The sequence below is a fragment of the Bufo gargarizans genome, chromosome 1, assembly GCF_014858855.1.
Source record: "Bufo gargarizans isolate SCDJY-AF-19 chromosome 1, ASM1485885v1, whole genome shotgun sequence".
Classification (NCBI taxonomy): Eukaryota; Metazoa; Chordata; class Amphibia; order Anura; family Bufonidae; genus Bufo; species Bufo gargarizans.
The window spans coordinates 683,146,995-683,168,269 of NC_058080.1; the positions used below are offsets into that span (position 1 = coordinate 683,146,995).

At 43.5% G+C, this 21,275-nt stretch overlaps 1 protein-coding gene across 1 annotated transcript in view; it reads left to right on the forward strand.

The window, feature by feature from the left end:
* The window catches only part of DEPDC1B (DEP domain containing 1B), a 45,264-nt gene that overhangs the window by 18,034 nt on the left and 5,955 nt on the right, over positions 1-21,275 (forward strand). The window contains exons 3-7 of the mRNA XM_044292447.1: positions 9,547-9,682; positions 11,981-12,108; positions 15,213-15,343; positions 17,368-17,415; positions 18,194-18,334. Of these exons, the coding sequence (XP_044148382.1) occupies positions 9,547-9,682; positions 11,981-12,108; positions 15,213-15,343; positions 17,368-17,415; positions 18,194-18,334 (584 nt within the window). The remainder of the gene's footprint in view (positions 1-9,546; positions 9,683-11,980; positions 12,109-15,212; positions 15,344-17,367; positions 17,416-18,193; positions 18,335-21,275) is intronic.

A 21,275-nucleotide genomic window follows, 5' to 3' on the forward strand; every position in this document is an offset into this window, starting at 1 on the left:
GTCCCACAGACAAGATACAGTCACAGTGCAGACTCACTCACAGACTGTCTACACACTTCTCTGCTCCAGCCCTCCGGTCTCTCTCCTCAGGCAGCATGTGTCCTGTGTAGAGGGGGCGTGTCCTGTGTAGAGAGGGCGTGTTCTGAGTCTCTGCAGCTCAGAGGGCCCACCAAAGGGGTACTGCGTAAGTGAAATGACAGCAGTGAGAGCTCCAATCTGTATTGATGGAAGTGCTCATAACAGCTCAGTGGGCCACGGCACTTGCCCGGGGATGTCGGGTTATGACGCCGGCCCTGGGTATAATGCCCTTGATTGTGAGCTCAATACCGCTTTTTTACCCGTCTCCGCTGCTGTAGCGTTGGTCCAGGAGGCCGCACACCCGCAACGTCCCACGTGGTGTGCTTCTGCCTGTACGCGGCGTCCCACGTGACCTGGTAACCAAGGGGACCGGATGCACGCTCGTGTGACGTCAATCTTATGCGCCCGCTTTCCAATCGGCGCTGCTTTATCCGCTTCTCTTTATTTCCTTGCCGGCTTTATTCCTTTTCTTTGGTATTAGGTGGATCAACGCTCACTCTAACAACCGCCAGACGCGTTTCGGGGTCTCAAGCCCCTTCCTCAGTGGCCTACTGAGTGAACGGATCCTCACTCTTTATATATGGTCAACTCTACCCACCATCCTCCATATTGCTCTAGCTCTTTACACTATATGGAGTGGATTTACCCTTAATGGAGCGGGTTCTTATTCCTAATGGGATCCTCATAAGTACCTTTAACCATACATTTTATCAATTCATATTTAAAATACATTAAGACAATAAATATTCCCTACATATTTAAACATTCTCTTAAAAATAGGTAATGGAGAAGGCTGCAAGGTCACACACAAAAAAACGCATTGGAGCCGCAATTATATTCCCCGCGTTTTTTTTATTGCGTTTTTTTTCTCCTTTTGCATTTTTCTTCCATATAGGGGAAAATGACCAGCTAAAAGTCCTCTTTGTGTTTTACCGAACGTAAAGGGAAATTCATTAACTTTTGTGGCTAAGAGAAGCCGTCCTGCAAGGAGGGGAGATCAGTGTCGATAAACGGCCAGACTGCGATGTCCCATCCCTACAGGACAACCCTCACAGAAACCCAAAAACTTCCATCTCGGCATTGAGGCCTCTAGGAATGATAGTGTCATATTCAAAGATTCTTCGGGATTCTTGACGTGACATGTGTGCAATATGGTTTCCCCCCCTCCAAGCTTTTTTGACTTTTTCAATTGCCACAAATTTTAGACCCGTAGGGTCACAGTTATGTGTTGTTTTAAAATGTTTGGATAGAGAGAGTGCAATATGGAGGATGGTGGGTGGAGTTGACCATATATAAAGAGTGAGGATCCGTTCACTCAGTAGGCCACTGAGGAAGGGGCTTGAGACCCCGAAACGCGTCTGGCGGTTGTTCGAGTGAGCGTTGATCCACCTAATACCAAAGAAAAGGAATAAAGCCGGCAAGGAAATAAAGAGAAGCGGATAAAGCAGCGCCGATTGGAAAGCGGGCGCATAAGATTGACGTCACACGAGCGTGCATCTGGTCCCCTTGGTTACCAGGTCACGTGGGACGCCATGTACAGGCAGAAGCACACCACGTGGGACGCTGCGGGTGTGCGGCCTCCTGGACCAACGCTACAGCAGTGGAGACGGGTAAGACCGGGCTCGTTTTTGGAGCATAAATAAATATATATATATAGTAAGATGAGTCTTTAAAAATAGGTAAAAGTATATAAATAATAGTCAATGTTATCACAAGGGTGTTGTAGTAGTCAATGTTGCCACAAAGGATAGTTGATTTGGCCAGAGAGTTGATAATAATAATAAATAGTCTTGTTTGGCCAGAGAATTAGTGAAACCCAATAGTCCTGTTAACAATCACAGTAAAGTTATTCAAGTCCAGTAGCGGGCAGTGTTCTTTAGTAAGTAATCCTCATTATCCCGTAAAAATTTGATCTTCTTTTTTTTTTTCTCCTCCGCCTCCTTTTTATAACTAGCGATATAAGTGTCAACGGTGTATTTTAGTTTGGTGAACTCATCCGAGCTCAAAGAATCCTGCATTTTGGCGCTCCATAGTTTCCACTTGTTCCTTAATATCTACGATCGCCCTCTGCAAGCGGTCCACCATCAACAATATCAAATCTAATGAACATTTGTTGATGATCTTTTCAAAATCGCTGCAATAGGCTGTATCTTCCGAAAAAAAAATAATGGTAGGGCGCAAATGAACTCGCAGCCGCCTTGGAAACCTATTCAGCTTATGGTACTCAGCCAATGTTGCTTCGTGTAATTCATACGAAGTCACTCTCCTCAATTCCCGCTCCCAGAGTGTTTTTTTTTTTTTCTTTTTTTTTTATATATATATTTTTTTTATTATTAAATGGTTGGAATAGTGAGGAATTCACTGGTTTGCGTCATCTGTGACAATATCCTTGTCGCATCCGATTCATTAAAACTCAGCGTTGATGTCGTAGTAAACATGGAAAGGTCGGTGCATGTACCCCAAATAGTAATATATGGTAAGGAATGGTCAGCACTTTCAACCTCGCAAGACGCCCGCACGGGAAGGGAAGATCCTCAATGTAGCAAAGAAATCCCAGCGGGCGCTGATTCTTCAATTCATGTATCCTTTATTTCATCTTGGTAACAATGGACACGTTTCGGCCCGTCCAGCCTTCGTCAGCTAAAGTTAATACAATGGTTCACCATCTTAAATAGCATTAGAATCAATCACCTGTGGTGACGTCAGACGCCCACAAAAGTGGGGGCATCCAAATCAATACTATCCAGTTCTCTTATACAATATAACTATAAACAAATAATTTAAACCATAAAACAGTGAGATAATGCAGATGTAAGTGAAACGACATGGGAGAGGGGGTGACATCAAGACACAATTATTGCGGAGAGAAGCCTATTGGATCCATACACTGGGCACAGTACAACCCAGAGGATTGAATAGCGAATACGAGATTATGCATATGTGAACTATGTTGCCGCTATATCAAATCTTTTATGACAATTTCTTTTCTTTACAGCCAGCAAATCAGAGATGAGACGCTGCAAGTTGAATTACAGCAGCATTATCTCACAGTTTTATTGTTTTAATTATTTGTTTATAGTTATATTGTATAAGAGAACTGGATAGTATTGATTTGGATGCCCCCACTTTTGTGGGCGTCTGACGTCACCACAGGTGATTAATTCTACTGCTATTTAAGATGGTGAACTGCGGGCTGATAGTAAATGGAAGCGCTTCACTCCCGCTCCATGGTCACATGACACAAACGAATCCTCGATGCAAATTTTTTATTTTTTTTGTATCTAATTACTCGATTCAATTGAGTAATCGTTTCAGCCCTATATGCAATAAAGAGTTTTATGCTAGGAAACGATATGACATGTAAGCACTGGACACAGAAGTGTCCCCTTCCCTGGTCCACTTCTGCAGTGTAAATACAGATCCAGAAAGTAAAGCCAGCCAGGGGACATCCAGAAAAGCCATCACGTGGGTAGATCTCCCTTTTGGTCAGGTTATTTAGGGCTGGGCGGTGTAGGCGATATGCAATATAAATTTGTGCCACGATATGGACTTTGTGCATATCGCCAGACTGCGATATGACCACGGAGCGGCAGTTCCAATCGGAGTCCCAGCAATGTAATGCTGGGGCTCTGATCGGTTACCATGGCAGCCAGGACGCTTCTGAAGTCCTCGCTGCCATGGTATGTCAGTGAGCAGCATTATACTCGCGTGCGCCGTGGCCGCCGGGCGCTCCTTCTTCTGTCTGTACGGCGCATTGCTAATGCTTATAGCTCACGTGCGCCGTGGCCGCCGGGCGCTCCTTCTCATAGGTCTGTGCGGCGCAGTGCTAATGCTATAAGCATTAGCAATGTGCCGCACAGACAGAAGAAGGAGCGGCCACGGCGCACGTAAGTATAATGCTGCTCACTGACATACCATGGCAGCCAGGACTTCAGTAGCGTCCTGGCTGCCATGGTAACCGATCAGAGCCCCAGCATTACACTATCGGAACTGCTGCTGCCACCAATGATGTGGGGGGGGGGGGGAAGGGGACCCCTGCCACCAATGATGGGGGAGGGGGACCCTGTGGCCACTGCCACCAATGATTAATACTGGGGAGGGGGGGGGGGTTGAGTTACCAGAGGGGGCTGATAAGAGGGAGAGGCTGGGGGGCTGATTAGAGGCTGGCGGGCACATGAGACTAGGGGGCACATCAGAGGCTGGGGGGCTGATCAGAGGCTGGTAGCCATGGTCAGTTCCCTGCTGTTGTGTGCACAAAGCACAGGGCAGCAGGGAGAGTCTAAAGTCCTATTCACCCTAATAGAGCTCTATTAGGGTGAATATGACAAGGGTTCTTCTAGCCCTTAAGGGGGCTAATAGTTATTAAATAAAAAGTAAAAAAAATAAAATAAGTTTAAACCCCCCCCCCCCCCCAAATATAGAAAACAATATATCGCGATATACACTCACCTAAAGAATTATTAGGAACACCATACTAATACGGTGTTGGACCCCCTTTTGCCTTCAGAACTGCCTTAATTCTACGTGGCATTGATTCAACAAGGTGCTGATAGCATTCTTTAGAAATGTTGGCCCATATTCATAGGATAGCATCTTGCAGTTGATGGAGATTTGAGGGATGCACATCCAGGGCACGAAGCTCCCGTTCCACCACATCCCAAAGATGGTCTATTGGGTTGAGATCTGGTGACTGTGGGGGCCATTTTAGTACAGTGAACTCATTGTCATGTTCAAGAAACCAATTTGAAATGATTCGAGCTTTGTGACATGGTGCATTATCCTGCTGGAAGTAGCCATCAGAGGATGGGTACATGGTGGTCATGAAGGGATGGACATTGTCAGAAACAATGCTCAGGTAGCCCGTGGAATTTAAACGATGGCCAATTGGCACTAAGGGGCCTAAAGTGTGCCCAGAAAACATCCCCCACACCATTGCACCACCACCACCAGCCTGCACAGTGGCAACAAGGCATGATGGATACATGTTCTCATTCTGTTTACGCCAAATTCGGACTCTACCATTTGAATGTCTCAACAGAAATCGAGATTGATCAGACCAGGCAACATTTTTCCAGTCTTCAACAGTCCAATTTTGGTGAGCTTGTGCAAATTGTAGCCTCTTTTTCCTATTTGTAGTGGAGAAGAGTGGTACCCGGTGGGGTCTTCTGCTGTTGTAGCCCACCTTTCTTTCCCATTCTGACATTCAGTTTGGAGTTCAGGAGATTGTCTTGACCAGGACCACAACCCTACATGCATTGAAGCAACTGCCATGTGATTGGTTGACTAGATAATCACATTAATGAGAAATAGAACAGGTGTTCCTAATAATTCTTTAGGTGAGTGTATATCGCATATCGCACATGCTTAAAATTATATCACAATATAGATTTAAGGCCATATCGCCCACCCCTACCCTGTACCAACTGGCAAGAGACTAAAACATTTTGTTGGAGTATCACTTTAACCCAAAGTACACTGCAGTAAAATGTATTAATATACTCAAATTTATTAAAAGGCACCTGCTTCCTGATAACATTGGTGGATGTTTTGGCTGTCTGTGTGACAGAAAACGAAATCTATACTTCTTTAGCATTGGTAGGGATCCCAGCATTCAGAACCCCACCGATCAGTTATTTATCCCCAATCCAGGGGAGAGCTAACATAAAACTGGCATAAATGGCTTTGTAACGTCCTCCTATAGATTACACCATTCAAATCTAGCTGCAGCCTCTAGGGCAGTGATGGCTAACCTCCGGCACTCCTGCTGTGGTAAAACTACAACTCCCAAGATGCACACTTGCTTGGCTGTTCTCAAAACTTCACAGAAATGAATGGAGCATGCTGGGAGTTGTAGTTTCAGCACAGCTGGAGTGCTGGAGGTTAGCCATCACTGCTCTAGGGGCTGCTGAGGAGCTCACTGTTTTGTATTGAATTTAATCACTTCAACCCCGCTAGCTGAAACCCCCTTAATGACCAGGCCACTTTTTACACCTCTGCACTACACTACTTTCACAGTTTATTGCTCGGTCATGCAACTTACCACCCAAATGAATTTTACCTCCTTTTCTTCTCACTAATAGAGCTTTCATTTGGTGGTATTTCATTGCTGCTGACATATTTACTTTTTTTTGTTATTAATCAAAATTTAACGATTTTTTTGCAAAAAAATGACATTTTTCACTTTCAGTTGTAAAATGTTGCAAAAAAAACGACATCCATATATAAATTTTTCGCTAAATTTATTGTTCTACATGTCTTTGATAAAAAAAAAATGTTTGGGTAAAAAAAAAAAATTGTTTGGGTAAAAGTTATAGCATTTACAAACTATGGTACAAAAATGTGAATTTCCGCATTTTGAAGCAGCTCTGACTTTCTGAGCACCTGTCATGTTTCCTGAGGTTCTACAATGCCCAAACAGTAGAAAACCCCCACAAATGACCCCATTTCGGAAAGTAGACACCCTAAGGTATTCACTGATGGGCATAGTGAGTTCATAGAACTTTTTTTATTTTTTGTCACAAGTTAGCGGAAAATGATTTATTTTTTATTTTATTTTTTTCTTACAAAGTCTCATATTCCACTAACTTGTGACAAAAAATAAAAAATTCTAGAAACTCGCCATGCCCCTCACGGAATACCCTGAGGTGTCTTCTTTCCAAAATGGGGTCACTTGTGGGGTAGTTATACTGCCCTGGCATTCTAGGGGCCCTAATGTGTGGTAAGTAGTTTGAAATCAAAATGTGTAAAAAATGACCTGTAAAATCCTAATGGTGCTCTTTGGAATGTGGGCCCCTTTGCCCACCTAGGCGGCAATAAAGTGTCACACATCTGGTATCGCCGTACTCAGGAGAAGTTGGGGAATGTGTTTTGGGGTGTCATTTTACATATACCCATGCTGGGTGAGAGAAATATCTTGGCAAAAGACAACTTTTCCCATTTTTTTTTTTATACAAAGTTGGCATTTGACCAAGATATTTATCTCACCCAGCATGGGTATATGTAAAATGACACCCCAAAACACATTCCCCAACTTCTCCTGAGTACGGCGATACCAGATGTGTGACACTTTTTTGCAGCCTAGATGAGCAAAGCGGCCCAAATTCCTTTTAGGAGGGCATTTTTAGACATTTGGATCCCAGACTTCTTCTCACACTTTCGGGCCCCTAAAATGCCAGGGCAGTATAAATACCCCACATGTGACCCCATTTTGGAAAGAAGACACCCCAAGGTATTCAATGAGGGGCATGCCGAGTTCATTGAATTTTTAATTTTTTTTTGACACAAGTTAGCGGAAATTGATTTTTTTTTTTTTTTCTCACAAAGTCTCCCTTTCCGCTAACTTGGGACAAAAATTTTAATCTTTCATGGACTCAATATGCCCCTCACGGAATACCTTGGGGTGTCTTCTTTCCGAAATGGGGTCACATGTGGGGTATTTATACTGCCCTGGCATTTTAGGGGCCCTAAAGCGTGAGCAGAAATCTGGAATATAAATGTCTAAACAATTTTACGCATTTGGATTCCGTGAGGGGTATGGTGAGTTCATGTGAGATTTTATTTTTTTACACAAGTTAGTGGAATATAAGACTTTGTAAGAAAAAAATAAAATAAAAATATTTCCGCTAACTTGGGCCAAAAAAATGTCTGAATGGAGCCTTAAAGGGGGGTGATCAATGACAGGGGGGTGATCACCCATATAGACTCCCTGATCACCCCCCTGTCATTGATCACCCCCCTGTAAGGCTCCATTCAGATGTCCGTATGTGTTTTGTGGATCCGATCCATGTATCCGTGGATCTGTAAAAAACATACGGACGTCTGAATTGAGCCTTACAGGGGGGTGATCAGGGAGTCTATATGGGGTGATCACCCCCCTGTAAGGCTCCATTCAGACGTCCGTATGTGTTTTGCGGATCCGATCCATGTATCCGTGGATCCGTAAAAATCATACGGACGTCTGAATGGAGCCTTACAGGGGGGTGATCAGGGAGTGTATATGAGGTGATCACCCCCCTGTCATTGATCACCCCCATGTAAGGCCCCATTCAGACGTCCGTATGTGTTTTGCGGATCCGATCCATGTATCCGTAAAAATCATACAGACTTCTGAATGGAGCCTTACAGGGGGGTGATCAATGACAGGGGGGTGATCAGGGAGTCTATATGGGGTGATCAGTGGTTCATAAAGGGTTAATAAGTGACGGTGGGGGGGGGGGGGTGTAGTGTAGTGGTGGTTGGTGCGACTGTACTGACCTACCTGAGTCCTCTGGTGGTCGATCCAAACAAAAGGGACCACCAGAGGACATGGTAGCAGGTATATTAGACGCTGTTATTAAAACAGCGTCTAATATACCGGTTAGGGGTTAAAAAAATCGCATCTCCAGCCTGCCAGCGAACGATCGCCGCTGGCAGGCTCGAGATCCACTCGCTTACCTTCCGTTCCTGTGAACGCGCGCGTGCCTGTGTGCGCGCGTTCACAGGAAGTCTCGGCTATCGCGGGAGGACGCGTATATGCGTCCACCCAGAAGAGCAGGGCCGCTGCCAGGACTCAATCCTGCGTACGGCGGTCCCGAGCATTTTAAAGGGGTTTTCAAACTTTTCATACTGATAGCCTATCCTTTGGATAGATCTGTAGTATTTGATCGGTGGGGGTGTGACACCTGGGACCCCTGCACGATCATTTGTTTGATCAGGGCTCCTCGCAGGCTACTTTTACATCTGCGCTTACCCTTTGTGCTATTGAAAGCCGTCACAGGATCTTAATAGTGGAGAAACCACTTCCGTTTTGTCCCCGTTCATTGTCAATGGAGACAAAACTGAACTGAATGAAACGGAATGCACTAGAATGCATTACCTCATACAGCTGATTGGTGGGGGTCCAGGGTGTCAGACTCCTGGCATTCAGATATTGATGACATATCCTGAGAATAATTAATCAGTATGAAAAAAAAACGGGATATATATATATATATATATATATATAATTTATTTTTATTTTTTTATCATGCCCTTCTATCTGTTTTTTATTAAAGTGGGTATTTGGGTTGTTTGAAGTTATCTCCTATCCACAGAATAGGGGGTAACTCTTAGATCAGTGGGGGTCCTACTGCTGGGACCCCCACCTAACCCCAAAACTGTGGATAGGGGATAACTTCAAACAACCCGAATACCCCCTGAAGGGTATAGCTATGTATGTGTAAATCTAGTCTACCTCAATAACTCATTTGGTACATATGCATTCATAGATTAGCTTGGGAGACATCTTCTACTCACTGCTAGTAACACTTCTGGTTCATCATTGGCACAATTCACATAGTTACATAGTTAATTCTGTTGGAAAAAGACATAAGTCCATCAAGTTCAACCAAGGAATGGGTGGGGATGTGCTTTTTAGAATTAGGGAGCGAGACCCAGACTTCTACACATTTTTATTATTATTATTATATATATTTTTTTCTTTGTGTTCAGGTTTCCACCGACCTCACCGCTGAAACCATACCCAAAAAGACCTGCGCAAAAAGTGGAGCCTCTTCCGTTCCCTCGCTGGACTGATGAAGACTCTGTCACTTCATATGCTCATATTCCTGTGAGACCGGTTGTAATGGTGAGTTTCATTTCTTCCCTTTCCTTTGACTCACTAAAAGTTGCGTGATGACTGTATGCGGACGATTGTGACGGAGCAGCAGTGGACTGTCAGTGCTGTGGGGTAGTCTATCTCTACAGCGCCCATAGCTGGGGATGTCCACTTTCAGGGGCTCCAGAGAAAGAGAAGTCTTCTGACCTCTGCACATCTTATCCAATGCATTGCCGATGAGACTGTGCAACATGAAATAGATCCAGCCTGCTACAAGGCCTCTCCCTCTCTGCTGGATCACGTATCCCCCTTCAGGGACTTTGGACGCGTACCTTGTGTCCTTGATCCAGGAAACATTTCTTCTGCTTTCTGTGTGTGATTTCTGACAATGCCACCTGCCGCACTTTCATCTTCACGGCTGATGCCCTGTTATGCTAATATATTAATTCCCAAGTGAATGAAGGGGAAATGTTAATCAAAGGCATTTTCTCTCGTTCCATGGATCCAGCCCTTCAGGTTTCAAGCACAAGACAAATTGCTCTGGTATCAAGTTGATTTTGTGGTTTACAGACTCAGGTGTTTCTGAAGATTGTTTTCCAGTGATTGCTCAAGCATCAGCCATTTTAATCACTTGAGCTGCTGTTAATTCCAGGAACTCTGTCGTTAGAAATATTAAAGTTCTTGTATTTATGAAGAGTTTAATCTAAATGAGTTTTATTCCATCCACAGTTGATAAATGATCGCTGGGGATCTGACCACTGGGAGGCCCATTGATCATAAGAAGGGGGGGCTCCCGAGTCTCCTGTGTGAATGGAGCAGTAGTCCCATTAGTGACTACCTCTCCATTCACGTCTGTAGGAGTGATGGAGATAGCCGAGCACTATGCAGTCTCATGAGTTCCAGCAGTTGGACCACCAGCGATCATATATAGCAGTGTCTCTTCATGTAAATGTTTTGGTGCTCAAGTCCATACATCAGGGCCTTCCCCACTATCTTCAATGTACATGACACCCACATATGTTCATGGTGGCTTTTTCTGATGCAGCCACTTTTCTCTTTTTAGGGCTCATTCAGACGGCTGTATGAATGAGTCCGCATTTATTCCCCAATTTTGCGGAACGGCTGCAGACCCATTCATTTAAAAAAAGATTGAGCACGTCCTATTGTCCGCAATCCACAAGAATAGGCATTTTCTATTATAGTTGAGGCCATATGCCGTCCACAAATTGCAGAACACACACGGCCGGTATCCGTGTTTTGTAGATCCGCAAAACACTACGGTCGTGTGACTGCGCCCTTAAAGAGAGCCTGTTGGCAGCATGTTTATTAGTTGCAGTGTGAAGCCAATGCTGTGAACTAGGAGTCCAGCATAATTAAAGGATGCAGGCTACTCCTGCTACTGATTGACATCTTTCTCCCTGTCGCTATACATGGTGAGAAAGCTGTCTAATAGCAGTACGTCAGACTCCTAGATCACAGTACTGTAAGTTTCATAATAATTCCGCCATTTGGCACACAAATGACCCACCACCAAAATCAGCATATCTGTCACTTCTTCATCCTGGCAGGTTCCCTTTTAAAGGGAACCTGTCACCAGTTTTATGGTGTCCTAACTAAGGGCAACATAAATAAGTGACTGATTCTCTTAGCAAAATGCTGGGTCACTTTCTTTAATTGACCCTGTCAATCTGCCAACATCTTGTATTGAAAAGCTCCAGCTGATAATGATGAGTCCTGAATATTCATGAGCTCCTGACTAACCCCGCCTACCTGCTGCTGAATGACCGTTTTTTTCCATAGGAATCAGCAGCAGGTGGGCAGGGGAGTGGCTATAGCTGTTAATTAAATATACGCTGGACTCAATGACATCACGCTGGACTCGAATCAGCTCATTAGCATGAGGCATCTTTGTGTGTATATTATGAGGTAACCATCTGTCACACCAGTAAGTGAATACATCTAAGGCACTTTTTAGTAGTTAATGATTGTATATAATTAGTTAGATTATAATCAAATATCCACATGACAGGTTCCCTTTAAGTATTAAATGTACAGCATGTCAGAGGAAAAGCTCTCTGCTGTTGCCTGTAAGGCTAGGTCTACACAACAACATTTGTCGCGCGACAATTTTTATAATGATAGTCTATGGTTTTGCACTGTGACATGCGACATGCTGCGATTACGATGCGACAGTTGCAGAAAAATCCATCTCGAATGGATTTTTGCGACTGTCGCAGTGCGACACCATAGACTACCATTTTAAAAATTTTCGCGCGACAAATGTCGTCGTGTAGACCTAGCATAAGTGAAATAATTTTTTTCCCCCAGAATTCTGAGTTGTGGTATAAACGTCACAGCATTGCTATCGGGGAGGTGCCTGCTTGTCGACTGGTGTATCGCAGAGAGTTAACCCCAGCAAATATTGAAGAGCTCTGGAAATCTAGGACACTATTACGGTAAGTCAGCCATGTTGTATCACAGTCTTATAGTTATTGCAGTTTTACATGATCTCCATTCATTTCAGGGGCCCCCGCAGGGTACAGTGTCTCTTTTCTCGTGGTCGGACCCCCAGTGATCTAATACTTATCCGCTATCTTGTGGATAGGGCATAACTTGTAAAACTGGAATAACCCTTTAACTCTTTAACGCCTAATGGCGTACATGTGCAACATAAGCATGCAGGGGATATATGGAGTGGGCTCACGAGCTGAACCTGCTCCATACAGTGTGTGTGGTGGCTGTACAACACAGTAGACACCTGGCCCCAGTGACTAGGATTTTAACTTTGATTATGGTCATTTAGCTCCTCAGATGCCAAATTCAATTGCGACTGAGGCATCGTAGCAGTCAGACAGTGGGGGCTCCCTCTGTTCTCTGAGAGGGGTCCCCGACGAAGAATTGTGATTCTCCAAGCCTTTTTTTTTTTTTTTTTTTTTTTTTTTTGGGGGGGCGATCTGAACTTTTCATTGATACCATTCAGGGGTGTGTATGACTTTTTGATCACTTTTTATAAAAAAAAAAAATAAATTTGTAGAAAATGAAGCAACCAAAAACAACGAATCAGCCATTATGATTTTTTTTTTTTTTCATTTTGCTGTTTGCCATTTGGAGGAAGATATTTTTATACTATGGGGTTTTCGCATATGGCGATACCCATGATGTGTTTTATTTTTTTTTTGTGTTTGTTTATTTTTCATTTATTTTTTTGAATTATATTTTTATTGTAATTTTCAAGTAGAACAACAGGTAACAGGGATACTAAGGTTTTGGCTCGCAGGCCATAATGAAGTAGTACAGTGACATCTCAGAAAAATAGTAGATACAACCGTCAGCGCATTTAAGGTTCATTACACAAATCAATCGCTATAGTTATATAGGGGTGTATACTCAGTGGAATACACATGGGCTATAACTAACAAGAGGAGTTCTCCTCAAGTCATTAAGAACTATACAGAGCTATACAAGAGGGACGAGAGGGTACCTTTCACACAAGAGCTCAGTCACTTAGGGTGGCGTTGCTAAAGGGTACACATTCATATTTCATTTTACATTTTAGTGACGCTCCAGTAGGTCGCTCTACGAATTAGGAGATCTAAATTTAGACCACAAGGACCACTTCTTGAGAAAAGTTACATGGGTACGAGTTTCCCAGGATGACAACTCCTCAAACCTGTGGATCTGATCGATTTTTTGGATCCACTGTTCAATAGGCGGAACCACTGGTTGTAGCCAGTATTTCGGGAGCTGTAGCCGGGCAGCGAGTAGCATCTGCGAGAACACCAATGGAGGCCTTTCATCCCCCTTATTACAGGGAAAGGATAAGAGAGCGATTTGGGGAGAGGGAGGAATCGAAGTGCCACAGACCTTATTTACAACTGAAAAAACCTCGCCCCACCATTTTAGTATCAGGGGGCAGCCCCACCATATATGTAAAAAAGTTCCCTTCTCCTCAAGACACCGCCAGCATGTGTCAGAAGCAGACCCGGCATATCTTGATGTTTTATCAGGCGTGTTATACCACCTGGTAAGGATTTTATAGCCATTTTCCTGAATTCTGACACAGCGGGAGGCCCTGTGAGGGGAATCCAGCAGTTTGGGTAGGGATTCATAAGGAATAGTAATGTCTAGGTCTCGTTCCCATTGTGTCACAAAGGACGGTTTAGCAAGCATGGGGGGTAGCCGCAGCCTACTGTAAACCTGTGAGACAAGTTTTTTGGGTGGTGAGCGTAGGGAAATCTGGGATTCCAACCATACCTGTGGCCGAAGTAGGTCCCCAAAACTGACGTGTTGTTTCAGGTAGGCTCTAATATAAGAGACTGAAAAGAAGTCCCGTGGGTGGGGATTCAGTAAAGCATTGATATTCCCTAAGTCCATCCACTCTCCATTCGGGAGGGCAAGAGAGGACACATGGGTGGTGGAGGAAAGAAGCTCTAATGAGGTTGCGCTTCTCAGGGCAGAAGGGGCAGTGTGTGTAGGATATCAGATATAGTTAGCGTAGGAGAGGGAAATGGAACATGGCAATGTGTGGAAGAGGTCCACTTCCATACCTCAATCGTGGCCTTAAGAATTGGGTAATGAGACATAAAACTCGGGAAAATCATTTGTTTGTTTTTTTTTTTTTTTACACTTTTTTTTTTTTTTTTTATAATTCCCATAGGGAACTATAACAAGCAATCATTAGATTGCTATTATCATAGACCCCAATGCGTTAGCATTGGAGTCTATGAGAAAATTGCTAGTTTCCTATGGAGCCCTATTACAGGCAAGGGCTCCATAGGAAATACTATGCAGCAGCCTCCTGTCATTCACAAAGACGGGGCATGCTGCACACAAGCTCCGGGCTCCCCCGTGCGGCGATCGGATGAGCTAGAGCTTGTGTGCAGCAGCCCGTTTCCGGTGTTTCGCGCGTTTAGATGTAGTGGTGCTCCGCTCAGGAGTGGGCGCCATCTTTAAAGAGGACCTTTCACTTGTATAAACTATGTGAACTGAGTATGCTGCCATATAGAGCGGCGCCCAGGGATCTCACTGCACTTACTATTATCCCCGGGCGCCGCTCCGTTCTCCCGTTATAGGCTCCGGTACCTTTGCTCCTTAAGTTATAGTAGGTGGGTCCTCCCTTGTCCTGTGGGCGTCTCCTTCTCCTAGGCTTCAGCGCTGGCCAATCGCAGCGCACTGCTCACAGCCTGGGAGTTTTTTTTCTACCAGGCTGTGAGCAGTGTGCTGCGATTGGCCAGCGCTGCAGCCTAGGAGAAGGAGACGCCCACAGGACAAGAGAAGACCCGCCTACTATAACTTAAGGAGCAAAGGTACCGGAGCCTATAACGGGAGAACGGAGCGGCGCCCGGGGATAATAGTAAGTGCAGTGAGATCCCTGGGCGCCGCTCTATATGGCAGCATACTCAGTTCACATAGTTTATACAAGTGAAAGGTCCTCTTTAAAGACCCGGTCATCTAGTACGCTGCTGGTCGAGAAAAGGTTAATCCCTTTCAATCCATTATTTCCTTTAAGCAATTTTGTGAATGATTAATGGTTTCAGTCTGACTTTTCCCTGTCTTGCAGTATACAGAAGACATTTGGACTCGATTCTCTGGAAGAAGTGATGGACACTAAGCAGGCAAATGGGAAGCACATAATGCACAATGTGTACAATGTCAACAAGCAAGGGATTGTGGTGATGGATGACAGATCAAGTGAGTGCTGCTTTCTGCCCTATTAAAGGGGCTCTCCAGGATTTACATAGTGATGACCTATCACTCATCCCTATGAGATTGTCGGAGTCTGACTCCCGGCACTCCGGCCGATCAAGTGTGGAGGCCGCAGTGCTCCCCTGAGCTCCACATCCTCCTTGCAGCTTGCCAAGCACCATGCCATACACTGTATAGTGCCTGTGCTTGGTATTGCTGAGCTGTGCCTAGGGCATCTGACCGATGAATGTGGCATTGCATGGCCTAGGAAGTTGCCTGAGTGTTTATGGAGCATCGCAGCCTCTTTTTACAGCTGACCGGTGGGGGTCCTGGGAGTCGGACCCCGCCAATGTCCTATTGATGACTTATCCTGAGGATAGGCTATCAATATGTAACTCCTGGCAAACTCCTTTAAACTAAGTGGCTTTGTTTAGAGTGAAGTTTTGTCCAGTACTTTCATCAGGTGGCCTATGCTTATAAAAAGCTATGAATTAAAGGGGTTTTCCGAGAACAGAGCACCCGGGCGCTTCCTATTGATGCGCTGTTGATAACAATGATGGCCAGCAATATAATTGCGCTTACCAGACCAGTTGTGGCTATTTCAGGCACAACTCTGAGAAGTGCATACAGTCAAATGGAGTGAGCGCTGCTCTCAACCAAGCAGGATATCCGTGCTGGAACCCGATATAGATGAGTGAAAACAAAAACTGAAAAAATGGTATTCTGGGGCGCTGAACACTAAAACTGTAATTTATTGCACATAAATCATTAAATCAATAAAACCAGACAAGCAGAAGGCAACGCATTTCAGAGGCGGTCTGCCTCCTTCCTTAGGCCAATGAATACGGACACCACTGCCAATTCATAGCAATGCCCCAGAAGTGAAAAGTGCGTGCAGAGGTCATAGTATGAACCATATTGTGTTGAAAAAATAATATATAGATCATAATAAAAGATACATAAAGATGCTAATATAAGTGTCATTCTATGAAATAATTGTGATATCAAGAAAAATTACCAAAAATACATGACTATGTGACCCCCCCCCCCCCCCAAAACATTTATTATTACATAAATGAATATGTGAATGTGAACAAATAATAATGACAATGTTAACATTCAACATACATTATTGAACGGTAAGTTGTATGTTAATTACAATTGTCATTATTGTTTGTTCACCTTCACATATTTATGTCATAATTTTGTTTTTTCCCATTACATTCATGTGTTTTTGGTAATTTTTCTTTATCACAATTATTTCCTAATATGGCACTTATATTAGTATGTTTTATATCTATTTCTCTTTTATTATGATTTATATATTATTTTTTTTCAACACAATATGGTTCATACTATGACCTTTGCACTTACTTTCCGCTTCGGGGGCATTGCTATAAATTGGAAATGGTGTCAGTATTCGTTAGCCTGAGGAAGAATCAGTCTGCATCCAAAACGCGTCGCCCTCGCAGTAGCGCCTCGCCCTTCCCTCTGCTTTTCCTAGGCTGAGTGCCGACAAGTTCATGTGTCACGTGGCCTATGCGCATTCAAGTGAATGGGGCTGAGCACAATACTAAGCCCAGCCGCTATACAATGTACAGCGTTGTGCTTGTAATCTGTGAGAAGGCAGCTGTGCTCACAGGAGCGCCGCTGCCTTCTTAAAACCTCTGATCGGCAGGGGTCCAGGTGTCGGACCCCCACCAATCAAATACTAATGACCTATCCAGAGGATAAGTCATCAATAAAAAAAACAAAATATCGGAAACCCCTTTTAACTCTTCATGGAGTGTCTAACCCCCTGGACCCCCCTGATCAGCAGCTCTTGTATGCACATGACAAAACCAGTGTGTTTGTGCATTTCAGGTACCAGCCACGACCAGCACGCATTTCGTCCCCTACGTTTTATTGTTCAGTGGGAGTTGTCCATCATTTGAAATTTCTTAATGACCCCTGTAAATATCTAGCGACTCACCGCCATATGGCATACACATAAAATCTGCTCTAATGACAATATTATTGTGTTTCTACAGAGGAACTTCCGCACTGGCTGCTGTCAGCAATGAAATGCCTCGCTAGTTGTAAGTATATAGTGACCTATTTCATCCATATTTATGTACAATGATTTAGCTTGTGAGGTCCATTGATTTACTAGTAGAAACAAAACAATAGGAATTTTAAAATTGAAAGGGGTTATGCAAGAATTGGGAAGGGGAGGGGGTGAAGTTACCGGACCTATAAGGGAAAGATCACTTTCCTGCTTCCCTGCACGGGCTCCCTGCTCCTCATTTTCCCAGCCTGTGATGCTCCACAGGGCTCCCTCGATGTAAACATCCGGTTTCACATCGCCGCAACCAATCACTAGCCGTGGCGGAGACCAGATCCTCTTGCGACATGTGACTATTTATCATGATGTAAAGGGAGCCAGTCACCATCCTGGCCAGTGGTCGTGGCAATGTCAAACTGGAGTTTTACAGTGCGGGAGCCCAGCAGAGCATTGCAGGACTGGAGGAGAAGGAGCAAGGCGCCAGTGCCGGAAAGCAGGTAAGTAATCCTTCCTTTTTCAGGCCCCACCCATTCTTGGATAACCCTTTTAAGACCTATTGCAGAGGTTAATTTCAAGAAAAAAGTAACCCCACCCCAAAAAAACCCCAAAAACATCACCTGTGTCTGGAATTGTAGCAACGGTCCGTTCACATGAAAGGAGAAGAGCAGCTCTACCAGACAGACCGTTACTTCAGATCCTAGACCCTTTTAGGACTTGTATTTGCATGACTTTGTGGATATCTTGCTTAGTAGACTATTACTTTACATAGAATGTATTTTATTTTTATTTTACTTTTAACATTTCTTATTTAGGGCCAAATTGCTCTGAAATGAAGCAGCAAATGTACTTGGGCTTTGAAAGAGATGTGTTTAAGACCATCGCTGATTATTACAGTTCTCTGCAGGAGCCACTGCTGACATTTCAGCTGTTTGATGTTTTTGTGAATATACTCGGTAAGCCTGCGAATGAAATAACGAGCGCTCGTGTTTTGGTTTTTTTTGCAGTTCTTTTCAGTGAATTACTATAGCCTCTATACTTTTTATTGAGGAAACACAGCATTGAAACATTGCTGTTGTATTTTATAAATTGTCTCTATATAGCAATTGAGCGCAGGAAGTTTAATATACTTTATTGATTTAGCATTTTTTTATGAAAAAAAAAACAACAACAACCTGACACTGTTTTTGACTTTTGGCGGTGAACTGCCTGTCTTCACTGTTTAGTGCAGTACTGAATAGTGAAGATTCTCTTCACCTACTGCACTACCCTGCTCTCACTACCTCACTCATATTACCTAAAGCTGGCCACAAATACTATATATATATACAGTAGGTATCTATATACTGCCCTGCCTGACAGTACACTGTCAGCAGCGGGTGCTGAAAGTGCCTGTGCAAACTGTGTGTGTGTGTGTGTATGTGTATGTGTGTGTGTGTATATATATATATATATATAGTGTGTGTATATATATATATATATATATATATATATATATATATATTATAGAGAGAGAGACTGCTTTAGTGCAGCGCTCTGCCAAAAGTCAAATACAGGGTCAGTTTTTTTAAATAAAAAAAACTCTAAATCCATAAATAAAGAATATTGAAAAAAGGTTTATTATCAATTGCCGTACACTTAACAAAAATAATGGCAGTTACACTTTAAAAGTAGGACAACCCACCCCTTCAAATCATCTATTTCTTCTGATAGGTATCATTTAACCCCTTAAAGACTGGGCCTATTTTCATTTTTACATTTTCGATTTTTCCTCCTCATGTTCCAAAAGCCATAACTTTATTTTCCTGTTCTATGAGGGCTTATTTTTGGCGGGACAAGATGCATTTTTTAATGCCTCCATTTAAGGCTATTTTCACACTAGCGGCAGGACGGATCCGACAGGCTGTTCACCCTGTCGGATTCCGTCCTGCCGCTGGTGTTAAAGTACCCTAATTTACCATGTCTTGTATTAGAAAATAGGAAAAAATACATTTGTGTGGCAGAATTGGGAAAAAAAAGAAATGCAGAATTTTACCAAGGTCTTTGGGGTTTTGACATCACAGCGTTCACTATGCACAAAAAATGACCTGACATTCTTATTCTGTGGCTCAATACGAATGTGGCGATACCAAACTTGATCAGTTTTTTGGGGGAAAAAAGAAAAAAAAGGCAAATCGTCGAGTGTTTTTAATTTATTTTTTCTATTACGGCATTCACCGCTCAAGATCTATTAGGTTGAATAGGATTTTTACTCCCTCCGTTTTGAGCTATGCCTCGTGCATAGCTCAGCATGGAGAATGCAATGGCATTCTGCTGGGGCTCTGATTGGAAAGCAGAGGGAACCACATCCCTCTTCCTTCACTCACAGGTGCCACGATCAGCATTGATCGCGCCACCTAAGGGGTTAAATAACGGGGGCGGCGCGATTGCCGCTCCCTGTCAGGCGCCACGTGTGCCGAGCTGTATCATACAGCCTGCACCCGGCCGCACTATGGAGCAAGGTCACTGCAGAGGCGCGCTCCATACACCCGCGGCACATAACGTCTTATATATATACGGCATTATGGGTTAAGGGGTTAAAGAGGCATTCCCGTCTGGCACATATATGGGATATCTACAAAATTTGGTGTGGGTCCCTCCTCTGTCTTTGAGAACAGGGCTTCAAAACAGTGGAAATAGAGAGGTGGCTACACATGCGTGGTTATGCCCATTCAGTTCTATGGGAATTCCAAAAATAGCTTGGCTATTTTTGAAACTGTGATGGAAGTGAATGCAGATAGGAACGGGTCCCAGAGGTGGGGCCTGCACCTACTGGACATTCATGACATATCCTATGGTGCAGTGTTGTACTGGCAGTGTTGTACTGGAATGTACAACACAATGTACAACACAATTAAATGTTGATTGCTCTAAACAACATTTCGTTGTATTGTACATTGTATTACATTGTATTGTACAGTGACAATAAAAGGCATCTTATCTCTTATCTTATCTCTTAGCTTGCTTGGATCCTAATCTCCAAATACAATAAATTGTGTGTCCTACCTCTGTTTAAATAGAGGCATTTCAGTGTGTATATGTGTGGAGGTAGATACAGTGGATATAAAAAAAAAATGAGACAAAGATAAATAATTTCAGACCTTTTTCCACCTTTAATGTGACCTATAAACTGAACCACTCAATTGAAAAACAAACTGAAATCTTTTAGGTAGATGGAAGAAAAAATATAATGTGGTTGCATAAGTGTGCACGCCCTTAAACTAATACTTTGTTGAAGCACCTTTTGATTTTATTACAGCACTCAGTCTTTTTCGGTATGAGTCTATCAGCATGGCACATTTTGACCTGGCAAGATTTGCCCACTCTTCTTTGCAAAAACACTCTAAATCTGTCAGATTGCGAGGGCATCTCCTGTGCACAGCCCTCTTCAGATTACCCCACAGATTTTCAATCGAATTCAGGTCTGGGCTCTTGCTGGGCAATTCCAAAACTTTAATCTTCTGGTGAAGCCATTCCTTTGTTGATTTGGATGTATGCTTTGGGTCATCGTCATGCTGAAAGATAAAGTTCCTCTTTATGTTCAGCTTTCTAGCAGAAGCCTGAAGGTTTTGTGCCAATATTGACTGGTATTTGGAACTGTTCATAATTCCCTCTAGCTTAACTAAGGCCCCAGTTCCAGCTGAAGAAAAACAGCCCCTTGGCATGATGCTGCCACCACCACGCTTCACTGTGGGTATGGTGTTCTTTTGGTGATGGGCAGTGTTGTTTTTGCGGCAAACATATCTTTTGGAATTATCGCCAAAAACTTCAGCCTTGGTTTCATCAGACCATAACACCTTTTCCCACATGCTTTTGGGAGACTTCAGATGTGTTTTTGCAAAATGTAGCCTGCAAAAT